A 12,072-nucleotide genomic window follows, 5' to 3' on the forward strand; every position below is an offset into this window, starting at 1 on the left:
CCAAGATTTTAGGACATTCTGAGCTTAGCCTGGAACCCCCTGATACTCCCTCCCACCTAAACAAGCTCTATATTGATGCTTTTTAAAGCACTCTGGCACTCTACTAAAGTACAAAAAAATCCACTGTGAATCAGTTTATTTTTGTCATGAATCAGAAAATGTTCAGTTGGTCCCTGGCACCCAACTGTGTTAATACTTAACTTTTATTTTAGATAGACACATTTCAATTTCAACAGATATGTTTCTCACTATTATAACCTGACAGTGTTTACAGCATTTAGACAATGGGGAGAATCTACAGGAAAGTTGAATCAATTAATAAAATTATTTGAAAGTAATAACAATCAGATTTTATTTTTTACAAGCTCTTTCTATGGCTATTTAAAAGTTTCTCAGTTCGTTGGGCTCTCACTGTGGGAGTCTGGTCTAATGACATCAGTTTTTATGAAATCCAGGCAGCCCATTATTAGTAATTCTCTGATAAAAAAATATGATGATTATGATGATTACCTCAATGCACAGCCCCAAAGCGTGTTTACCAAAAATACAGTAATAAGGTGGAGCAGCAATGATTGAAATAAATGTCTCTTCCTGTGAAGTAATGGAGTTATCTGTATGTGTAACCCTATTGCATCAGTGCTTTGGGAGAAAATGTGCAAGATGATGACGCTAAAAGTGATTAAATTAATGGCTTCAGCTGATAAGCACCTGCCAATATGCAGGTAATAAGTTTTGTTTTACAATATTCCCAACTTTAGCAATTCATATAGTATAAGTAATACTTTGTGATTATTTGAAAGGTGTCTTGATGATGTGGAAGAACCTTTTTTGTTGTTTCTGAGAATAATCAATCCGTCAGCTCTTTTGTTTTGGCGTGAGCACCCGAGCACAACTCTCTCTCTCTCTCTGTCTGTGCGTGTGTGTGTTTGTGTGTGTGTCTGTGTGTCTGTGTGTGTCTGTTCATTGTAATTCCCCTCTCTCTGTCTCTCTCTCTCTTCCTCTCCTTTATGCTGTGGGACTCCCCCCTCCTCCTCTCCTCTGCGCCTCAAAAGCGCGATCCATGGTGCGAAAGCTTCCTTTTCACCGTTTTCCTACAGAATGGCATTCTTCAAATATCTTCGCTCCGTTAAGAATGAGATTATCCTCTTCTCAACTCCATTTCTTCTGCTCCCGCTGCCTTTAGTGATCGGGACATCGGTATGTAAAAAAATGATTAAATTCAAACTCTGCAACACTGTTTAAAGAGGGAAAAAATCGGTAACTCTTGATGATTTTGGCACAAATTATTGAAGTTTTGTTGTTGTAACTGTTACTATTTTGCATAGTCCACCAAGAATATATATATATATATATATATATATATATATATTTTAAGTTGGTTTATTTAACAATTATCTTCGCGAGCATGCAGTTTTAACACGAGTGAACTAAATCCACCCGCAAATCCAGCATGCTGTATGTGTTTGTCATAAAACGCCGTTTTAGAAGAATGCACTTTTTCTCTCTTGCACCTGTTGATGCGCCTCACAAGTGTACTGCGCAAATTGCATGAGAACTGTCCCGTGTAGCCTGAGGCTGGAGCGCACTGAACTCTTGTTATTTTAACTCCTTGTTGTTAAAATGAAGGGTCATGTCCAGCGTGGGAACACGGAGTCAAAGGGCTCTGTCCACGTTGCTACCGCTACATGTGACACAGAGACATGCACATAGAGTGTAAGCATGTTATGATAGACTTCAATGCGAAGCAGCCATGAACAATGGCACAGGGTTGAGGAAGGTGTCACAGTGAGGTCACTAGAGACATGATTTTTTTAAACCAATAACAGCAAAAAATGGACCATATTTGAACTGAAGTCTGACAAAACAGGCTGCATGGTAATAAAATATGATTAATTAATACCTCACATAGCCTGATAATCATATTAATATCCTGATAATGTATGATCTTGACAAACACAGGTGTCTAGAAACAACAGAACAATAATAACATTTATCTTTACCCTTTGAACCATCATAACATCCCATTAAAATTATGTAATAGACCATTTGGTGATCCCTGAAGCTGTTTTTGAACCTTACAACTTCTTTGTATTTGTGTGTATGTTGTGCATTTACCACTATGTTTTTCTGTTTTTACGCAGGAGGCAGAATGCGCCTATGTAATAATCCTGATGGCGGTTTACTGGTGCACGGAGGTCCTACCACTGGCTGTAACAGCTTTGCTCCCAGCTCTCCTTTTCCCCATGTTTGGCATCATGCAATCCAAAGATGTAAGTAAAATAATGGTGGCAGTATGCAGAATTCGCTGGTAAGAATTTTTGTTCACACACATTTTGCTTTGTGTGCTCCAGGTGTGTATGCAGTATCTTAAGGACACAAATCTGTTGTTTGTGGGGGGACTGATGGTTGCTGTGGCTGTGGAGCACTGGAATCTGCACAAGCGCATTGCCTTGAGGGTGCTGCTCTTTGTTGGTGTGCGTCCGGCGCTGTGAGTGCACACAGCTGATTCTCTGTTTAGCTTATCATGTTTAGGACCTACGTTTCCGAAGCATATCTTATCAACTGTGATATCAAAACACCTGATATAGATAAGTAGACTTTGTTCAGGTTTTTTATTGCCATCACAAAAGTTTCTCTCTCTTTATTATTAATCGCTGTTGAACAGGGTCCCTCTTCCAACCAAGGCCACTAACAGTATTCATGTTTTCTTTTGTTTTTTGATCTTCTTGGCAGTTTGATGTTGGGTTTCATGGGTGTGACTGCCTTCTTGTCCATGTGGATCAGTAACACGGCCACCACAGCCATGATGGTGCCCATTGTCCAAGCAGTGCTGCAGCAGCTCAACAGCAGTGAGGCAGAGAAACCTCAGATCCTCAGCTCAGAGGAGCAAGTTCAGACATCAGAGACTGACAGCAAACAGCCTTCGCAGACAGAGAAACAGAGTGAGGCACAAGGTGAGCCACGGTCATCTTCAAATGCAGCGTTCTGTATGCCAAGCAAAATGTCGTGAGAGACTTTTATAATCTTTGCTGTTTATTTGAAGGCCCAGTGGTGGTGACTTTCTTGGACGCCGCAGTGGAAGCTGCCATGCTTAAAGAGGCAGCAGAAAAGCGGAGAATGTGTAAAGGGATGACCCTGTGTGTTTGCTACGCTGCCAGTATCGGAGGCACTGCCACGCTGACAGGAACTGGTCCCAATCTGGTGCTCAAGGGCCAGATGAACCAGTAAATGTTTTCTCAAAGCACTTTTTAGTCATTAGTCTAGGTTAGGCTCTTGTTTTCAGTATTTTTCTGGAGAATATGATACTCCTTTTTGTTGTTTTTTTTCCTTAGACTCTTCCCTGAAAACGGAGATGTGATTAACTTTGCCTCCTGGTTCGGCTTTGCCTTCCCGAACATGATTATCATGCTCACGCTGGCCTGGCTTTGGCTGCAGTTTGTCTTCATGGGATTCAAGTGAGTTTGGTGATGGTTAAAGCCTAATTACAGTGACAGAGACTTGAATCAACATCAAGAAACTTTTACCGCATCGGCAGTGTGACAGAGTGTAAAAGTGACTTGAAGATTTTTTTTCTCCGTGTGATCCCTTTAGCTTTAAGAAGACATGGGGCTGTGGGGCTGTGAAGACAGAGAAGGACATTGCCGCCTATAATGTGATCCGTGAAGAGCACAGTCGGCTGGGGCCAATGTCATTTGGAGAAATAAGTGTCCTGGGTCTCTTCACCCTGCTGGTGGTGATGTGGTTTACGAGGGACCCAGGATTTGTCCATGGCTGGGCGACAGATATCTTCAACTCCAAAGCAGAGTTTGTATACAATAGTACACCTAATTTTGACTCATACATTAATATAGGGTGAGACTTGTTAATTATTTGCTTTGAAAATATTTCCCTTGACACTTCTTTTCTCAGGTATGTGACAGATGCCACAGTGGCAGTCTTTGTTGCCATCCTACTCTTTGTCCTGCCCTCTAAACCCCCACGTTTCTGTTCATGTAGGACTCACAGTTTTGACACAGGTGAGCCATTATTCTGCAGAAAGATAGATTATGTGTCATACAGTTACACTGAAGTTTTGAGAGCTGGAGACTGAGCAATAATTGAATGCTGACAGTGAATTTATTGGATCTGCAGCACCTCATCAAACTTCTGGCCCAACACCACGTCTGCTCACCTGGAAAACTGCCCAAAAGAAGATGCCGTGGGGAATAGTGCTTCTTCTTGGCGGAGGTTTTGCTCTGGCCAAGGGCAGTGAAGTAAGTGGCACTGACAGTCAAAATGTTAATTGGAAATTGTACCACGAGGTTATGCAGCTAATGATTGGCTATGTGAAGAGAGGCAAAATATTTTCATTGAGCTAAATCCTGTTTGTATACTATGTATTTCTGGTTTTTTTTTAATTCTCAGCAATAGTCCTTTAGTCTATATACTGAATCACTATGTTTATTTACGATAACTTCCAGGTAGAACACTGCGTCGCACAAAAAATGAGAGCGCGTTTTGAGCCACCTAAAATAAAGGCTCACATAAAAAAATTAGTATCAGTTTAATAAAATGCAATATTTATAGGATTTTCACTACTTTACCTTGCTGTCAGACCATTCTTCCGTTAGGGACCTGAAGCTGTTTTGTCAAAGCCACCAGACTGCATTGACAAAACAAAAAAAAAAGAAAAATCACTTTGGAAAATACAGGAGTCACTGGTCAACCGTTGCCTCGATTAGTTAGTGTGTAAGGCAAAGTGGAAACAATATTCCAAATATAGCGCACACTTAAACTTACACAGTTCATAATATAGGTACAGCAGAAATGGCAAATGAACCACCATGAATAGACATAAACAAATCTGCCTATTTTTATGTATCTCCACAGTTAAAATCAACTGCCAGTTCAGTTGTTTACATGTGAGTGACAGTTGTTAGCAGAGCTTCACTGTTATTCAGTCTGTTTACTCTCTGCTATTAGCTCCCTGTAGAGTGTTTTTTTTATTGTTGGAGGCGGAGTCCACCATTTCTGCATTGCCTTCAAATCGCCTTCCCTTGCACAACAGATCCACAGGAAACGGTGCAGCATGTATCCAGTGCTAGTGTTTTAATTTCTATTGGAAACAACCCCATTATTTATGGTTTACTCCCCTTATGCTGTATCAGAGCTGTATGAAGTTACAGCTATGCAAACCAAAAATGTTTTCCATGAATGTGTTGCTATTCATTTTGGATATTTTGCAAAATTTTCAATGGATGCTGTATATGATGCACAAATGTGAATTAGAGCAGTGGTTCCCAACTGTTCGGTTGTGGTCCGTTGTGGTGCCATTCTGAATGGACCACAAGTGACTCCCAGACATGTCAAGTCTGAAAAAAAAACCCCACACTTTATTTTGAATATCCAGCACAGGGGTTTTATTTTATAGTGCAGTTTCCTGCTGTTCAGCTGCTGCTTTATTGCTGTGTTCTTTGTATCATTTGGTCTATTAACATGCTGTGCCTTTGCAGCGTTTTTATGTCAATAATCTTGAGGCAATAATATGCATTTTTTGGTTGTGGTGCTCATTATTTACTTTATTTTAAGTCATTGCACTTCGTTCTCACAATATGTTTAATTTCACTGGGTTCTAAGCCCACGGTTTGTATACATTTTGTGAGTATTCTCACAGTAAACGAGGAAATGCTGACTCCGCTGTATAGATAAATATTGTTTTCACTTCCAGGAAAGACTTTAACCCCATATATATTTATGTTATATATATATATCTCTTTAGGAATCGGGTCTTTCAAAGTGGATGGGAGATCAAATGACTCCCCTGCAAAACATCCCTCCCTGGGCAATTGCTATCATCTTGTGCCTGCTGATTGCTACCTTCACAGAGTGCACCAGTAATGTGGCCACTGCGACGCTCTTCCTACCTGTCTTAGCCTCAATGGTAAGTTCTCAGAGAGAAAGTGGTAGAAAAGAAAAGCAGAGGCAGGATCTCGGGGCTGCAGGAGACAGACAATTATGTTTGGCAGCAGTGGTTCAGTGAGGTGAGGTGCTAGATAGTGTAATTTCTTTTCAACCGATTTCCCCAATTGGAGTCCAGCATTGAAACTACTCCCTAAGGAAGCCGGCCTATTTCCCTTGTTTGGTTACCCATCTAGTCGGTCATTCAGGCTGAATGTGTTTGGTCCCCTTCCCTGGGCCCCTCCTCCCATTAATAACCTGCCAAACACACCAATTCAGCCCAGTGCCTTGTAAAGCTGCCCACCCCGCTGCTGCTGAAGAATGGCATTACTGTGCCTGCTAGTCGAACACTCGAGAGAAGGCCAAAGCTCAGTTGCAAAAGACAGTGCCAGTGTGGTATTCAGATAGATATTTATTGAGGGAGAAGCCAAGTGGATGCACAGGAGGTGTCCAACCCTTGTGTGAAAATAGAGAGAGAGAGAGAAAAGAAAGAGAAAAAAGAGCATCTGATTGGTTAGATGCAGCTGAAAGTGAGGTGATGACACTTTGTGGCAGTCCTGGCTTGTGGTATGTCACTTGTGTCATTCTGTCACGTGAATCTTTAAACAAAAAGCATCAGACAAGACGAAACACTGTCATCATGGTGTCCTGATCTACAGCCTACAGTTTACAGAACACTAACTAAAGTTTAAGTTTTTTTTCTTCCTTTGTTTATTTTGAGAACCTGAAATTACTGTGCACTTGTAAGCTACTGTGCTGTGGGATATGTAATTCAGAGGCAAATTTCACAGAGTAATGTTTTTTGCATCTTAACAGTCTGCTATTATCGCTACATATGTAGAGCTTTTTCTTTTTTAGACATCATGACTCAGCAGAGTTTGCAGGAATTATATCCTAATTACACCCAACTAATGAGAGTTCTCACTCTGCACAGAATTGCACACATTTCACTCGGAGTTATGAGTCAGTGATTACGGTTGCAGAAAAACAGCCAGATGGAAGAGTGAAGGATTTTGTGATGAAGGCTCTGTTCATCTCTGTCTCTGACTGTCGAGGCTTTCTGTGTGATTATTGCAGTCTCAGTCCATTGGAATCAATCCACTGTACGTCATGGTGCCTTGTACTCTGAGTGCCTCTTTTGCCTTCATGCTGCCTGTTGCTACACCTCCAAACGCTATAGTCTTCTCGTATGGATACCTCAAAGTTGCTGACATGGTGAGTATAGCAGAGGTTGGTTGTGCCCGTACAGAAAATTATATGTTGAACAAGCAAAGTTCTCACTTACAGGACACTGCTACACGGTAACAAAAACAGAGGCAGACACAGTGTGTATGTGAGTTTAGTCTGTGTGTTTGTTCATGTTCTGACTGATCTTAGAACTCACCAGGGACTCAGGTTCTTTCAGGTCATTTCCGTCTAGTCTCTTTCCTTTTGCGTCTCAGCTCTGTATGTTTATAGCCTCAGACAAATCAAATTGACATCAAACAACCAGTGGCGACAAAGGCAACAGTTGCATCACATCATGTCGCCTGTGCTGCTTGTGTCTCAGCCAAAAAGTTGCACTTGAACACACCGCAAAGATTACAGCCAACAGCCGACTAGCATGTACACTCTGCACCTGCATAGGAGGAAATAACTGTCCTTACCAGCTGGTGGCGGTAGTCTGTTTTCATCATTCAAAAAGGGAAACAGGAAGACCAACAGGATTGATTCATGACACTAGTTATTCAGTTAGCGCATTAGCAAGACAACCATGTGATAAAAGAGCAAAGCATATTTACCCTGCACTGGCGAACAGGAAGACAAAAAACAAGGAACCATATCTTCTCAAGAGCTCAGTGGCTAAAAACATTATATCAACTAATATTACAAGTTTATTTTGAACTCATGGCCTCTTGACTTTAGCCATTTATTTGCTTTTCTCACTTCCGTTTCTTTTCTTGCGTACTGGGCTGAACTGCCAATCGCATTGATTTAATTCACTGACGAGCTCTGTTTTAACATTGAAACGATGTGCTGAATTGGCCAACAGAAACCCAACAAAGGCCAACTAGAGCCAACAGCGTGTGATTTACCACAAAAACTAGGTTGACAGATGCTTACCAAAATCCCGACGTTGACTGACAGCTGACTGTTGGCCTGGTGTGTCAGGGCCCTAAAAAGCAGATTCATAAGTCCCAGGTTAAGCTTCTTTTTTTTTTTTTTTGCTCAGGCTGAAAAAATGTCACTTTGCTCTGACACATCCTCACATAATTTGGGATGTCTAATTGTCCCTTTCTGTTAACTTTGTATGCAATCGCTTTGCTTTAAGTCTAAACATACCTTTACCACTTTCACATGGTCAATATGCAGCTGCAGCAGGCGTGCCTATCTCGCTTCACTTGTCATTGTTAGAACAAGGAATAGTCAAATAAGACCCCAATAAAAGACTGCAACTTGACATCTTTACAATAACTTGTTTGATATGGATAATTTTTAAGATATAGTTCGTTGGTTTAGAGGTGCTAGTAGGTGGATTCTGTTATCTTTAGACAGAGCCAGGCTAGCTGTTTTCCTCTGCTTTCAGTCTTTCTGCTAACTTACTTTACTAGCTATAGTAATAATAATAATAATAATAATAATAATAATAATAATAATAATAATAATAATAATAATAATAATACATTTTATTATAAGCACCTTTCTCAACACTCAAGGACACTTTACAAAGATAAAAAAAAATACAACAAAACTACAGATAAAATCTACACACAGTATAAAATGGAACAATGCAATAACATAAAGTATGCAGTGGGTGAGTTTTGAGTCTGGATTTAAAGAGAGGAAGAGTATTGATCTTCTCATCAATCCTTTAGCAAGAAAGTGATTATTTCCCAAAATGTTGCTTTAATATCACTGCATATTTTTTCTCCGTCAGGCCAAGACAGGAATAGTCATGAACATCATTGGTATCATATGTATAACACTGGCCATCAACAGCTGGGGTAAGGCCATGTTTGACCTGGACTCCTTCCCCTCCTGGGCCAACGTCACCGGGGTGTGAGTCTGGTTCTGTCACAGCAGATGATCCACGCACACACCCTGCCCTCCCTATCCACAGATGTCAGACAAAGACCTCTGGTCAGAGCGACAGCACAGGACCACACGATGGACAAAATGTGTCCAGTTGCTGTTAGAATACAATGCCCTCAAGGCTTGTTTTCACTGACACTTGAGTCCTGCTTGTGAGAAAGTGGTGATGAATGAGATTGGGAATGGAAGAAGCAGTGGTTGAAGAATGAACTTAAAACTTTTTTATTCACATTGTATCATAATGAAGTTACATTTTAAAGAAAGACCCTCTTCACTCTTAACAGTATCATGTTAATCATGTACCATCAGTTTTTAGATGAGCAAATAAGAGATTTTATAATCTTTATAAGCAGCCAAACATTTCAATTTTCTGTTTTATGGCAAGAAATCAAAGGCCTCTTCTTTTGCTCAAAGTAATTAAAAATGTTCTGCATAGTCATATGCAGCCACATTTTAAAACCAATAAGCATTATGGTATAATATAAGAACGTAACTTTGCACATTAACTCAAGTACTGCACTTAAGTACAGTTTTGAGGTACTTGTAAATTATTTAAGGATTTTACATTTTAAGCCACTTCTGCTTTAACTTCACTACTTTTCAGTGGGAAATACTGTTCTTTTTTACTTTCTTAATATATATATCTGATGTCTGTAGTTATTAGAGATTTTTTATCTTCAAATAATATGAAATAATTATAGATTAAACTTTATATATTGTAAAATGTATATATGAGCCCCATCTCAACCAGATACAACATTCTGCTTACAATAACAATTAATAACATTAACAATAATAATCCAATAACAATACATAAAATATAACACTGATAACGGCAACTCAGCTGCTAATGAATCCTTAATATTAATTCACTTTTGTGTCAGAATCTGTATTGTCACTTAAAGGAATCCTTCACCCATGAAATGGTGATTTCTATATCAATTAGTTATGCCGTGTTATGTTGAATTTGTGAAGAAACTGTTTTTATCGCATGTCTCTATGAAAATGGCGAACACATTGATTTGTTGATTCATTGTAGACCACATTTAACAACAGCAAAACAATATCGAAAAATCTGTTTACTAATTCACACAATTCAGTGTCAATTCGGTCTAATTTAAGTCTCATTTATCCAGTCGTATGCTCAGTACTTCCCATACATCGCTAAAACCTTACAATTTAAAACTTATTTCTGCTTCTTAGCCAGGCTCCAGTTCTAAGTTAGTTTTTTTTTTTTTTTTTTTTTTTTTTTTTAAAGAAAAACGTGTTTGTTTGGGAACCACTGAGCATACAAGTGGATAAATGAGACTGGGATTAGACTGTATGAGTTGTGTGACAGTGTGCAAACGGATGTTTTAATATTGTTCTACAGTTATTAAACATGGTCCCAAATCAATAATTCAATTTGTTTGCTGTTTTCTGTGGAGACATACAATAAAAACAAAGTTTCCTTCAAAAATTCAAGGTAACATGCAATTTACATTTGTACTAGTTTACTCAGTAAAAAAAAAAAAAAATCTTCTTCCACCACTGCTACCTAGCACTGAATGTTTTGCAAGCACATCTTTCCAAATTGACATAAAGTATCAAACACTGTTGGTTAAGTTTGCCATTTTGGTATTTTTAGTTAAAGGGCTAATATGTATGGAGTACTTGACAACAGGTGAACATGTACTTTTGACCCCTGCATTGACCTATATATCAGGATGTATGGTGTTTGTTATAGTTCCAGCATCAGTTGAACTTTGGAATGTCTCATCACGACAGCCAAGAAACCAGTGTGTGCCTTTGTACAAAAACACTGACGTTTTGTACTGTAAACTCCATATCTGGATCAATACAATATGTGCTGATGTTGTGAAATGTATCCCTATAGTAACAAATGAATTCTACTGAACTGCAATGAAGTGATATTTAAAAACTAATGTGTCATCAATTTCAAGACTTTTGTACCTGGGAAATAATGAATAAAGTATCTTCTCTGCCTTGGTGACCAATGGGCCAAAGTAAATAATATTTTATTGGTCTGTGTCATACTATAAAAATAAAGACATGAATTTTAATTGAGTGCGTTTTCATTTTTCTTGTTGTTCTATGTTTTCAAAATACTCTGAGACAATAAAAGTGTGCAGGATTTAGAGGTATCTAGCAGTGAGGACTGCAGATTCCAACCAGCTAAAACATCTCCCATATGCCAATCGTGAAGTCCAGGTTAGGATTCCTTCAGTGTTCATTGCTCAGGAGGCTTTTACCAAATGCTGAATTATCCATCATCCTTCCTCTGCAAAACGAACGGACCAGGTAATTAGTACCAGTAAAAACACAGAATGAAGCAGTTCATGTTACAAATCGGTGTTTCTCTAATGCTTTTTGGCTCACCACAGATGGGCCACTAGCCCAGCACCCGCCAATGTACACTCACTTTTTTCCTCTGATAATTTAAGATCCAGAAGAGTTTTTTAACAGGAACTGAATTATCCGCAGAGGTCTATTTATTTCTGTAACAAACGAACTTGGTGATTTGAAAACACTAAAGACAGCAGTTTCACATTAAAAAACATTTTTATGATACTGCTCATCGTGGAGGGCCTGCTAACTATGGTGGCCGATGTGAAAACACGAATTGTCGGTTTTCCAAATATATCCCCTTAAATCCTACACACTAGACCTTTAACAACACTGGAGGAACAAATCATGTACTGACTAATTCCTTTGTTTTCCATATACAGTGCTATTTAATGAACGAGGCATGAAATAGTCATGCCCACAGTATTTTTGAATTCTACAAAAACACTTGGTTTAAATTTAAGCTTCTGATTTCAAAGCATGATCCCAACAGTTCCAGTAATGGCCCAGTATCGGCTTTTAAACAATAGAAGGCTTGAGTGGAAATAAAATTGTAAAAAAAAAACAGCATTGTCATCCGTCAGTGTCATCAAAACAAAATGATCCTACTTTCATCACCAGTCAGCTCTTTCTCAACTTCTCATGACTATTACCTGTGTTTTAAAGTGCACACGTGTTTCCCGGCCCCCTTGTCTCATGCGTAAAGCTGATATAATC

The 12,072-nt window shown here is 39.2% G+C and overlaps 1 protein-coding gene across 1 annotated transcript; it reads left to right on the plus strand.

The window, feature by feature from the left end:
* The first annotated feature begins 1,070 nt into the window (after nucleotides 1-1,070).
* On the plus strand, nucleotides 1,071-8,989 carry slc13a5b (solute carrier family 13 member 5b). The gene is made up of 12 exons (XM_042486721.1): nucleotides 1,071-1,197; nucleotides 2,142-2,270; nucleotides 2,352-2,488; nucleotides 2,734-2,954; nucleotides 3,044-3,224; nucleotides 3,333-3,455; nucleotides 3,592-3,804; nucleotides 3,910-4,016; nucleotides 4,132-4,253; nucleotides 5,759-5,920; nucleotides 7,015-7,152; nucleotides 8,855-8,989. The coding sequence occupies exons 1-12, from the start codon at nucleotides 1,099-1,101 to the stop codon at nucleotides 8,978-8,980; spliced, it is 1,758 nt and encodes a 585-aa protein (XP_042342655.1). The 5' UTR covers nucleotides 1,071-1,098; the 3' UTR covers nucleotides 8,981-8,989.
* Nucleotides 8,990-12,072: the final 3,083 nt, after the last annotated feature.

The sequence above is a fragment of the Plectropomus leopardus genome, chromosome 5, assembly GCF_008729295.1.
Source record: "Plectropomus leopardus isolate mb chromosome 5, YSFRI_Pleo_2.0, whole genome shotgun sequence".
NCBI lineage: Eukaryota > Metazoa > Chordata > Actinopteri > Perciformes > Serranidae > Plectropomus > Plectropomus leopardus.

Bases quoted from the DNA above. Each gene is read 5' to 3' on its own strand.
- slc13a5b (XM_042486721.1), top strand. From the start codon at position 1,099: ATGGCATTCTTCAAATATCTTCGCTCCGTTAAGAATGAGATTATCCTC. The intron at 1,198-2,141 runs GTATGTAAAAAA...GTTTTTACGCAG, and splicing joins CTTTAGTGATCGGGACATCG to GAGGCAGAATGCGCCTATGT. The intron at 4,017-4,131 runs GTGAGCCATTAT...TTGGATCTGCAG, and splicing joins GACTCACAGTTTTGACACAG to CACCTCATCAAACTTCTGGC.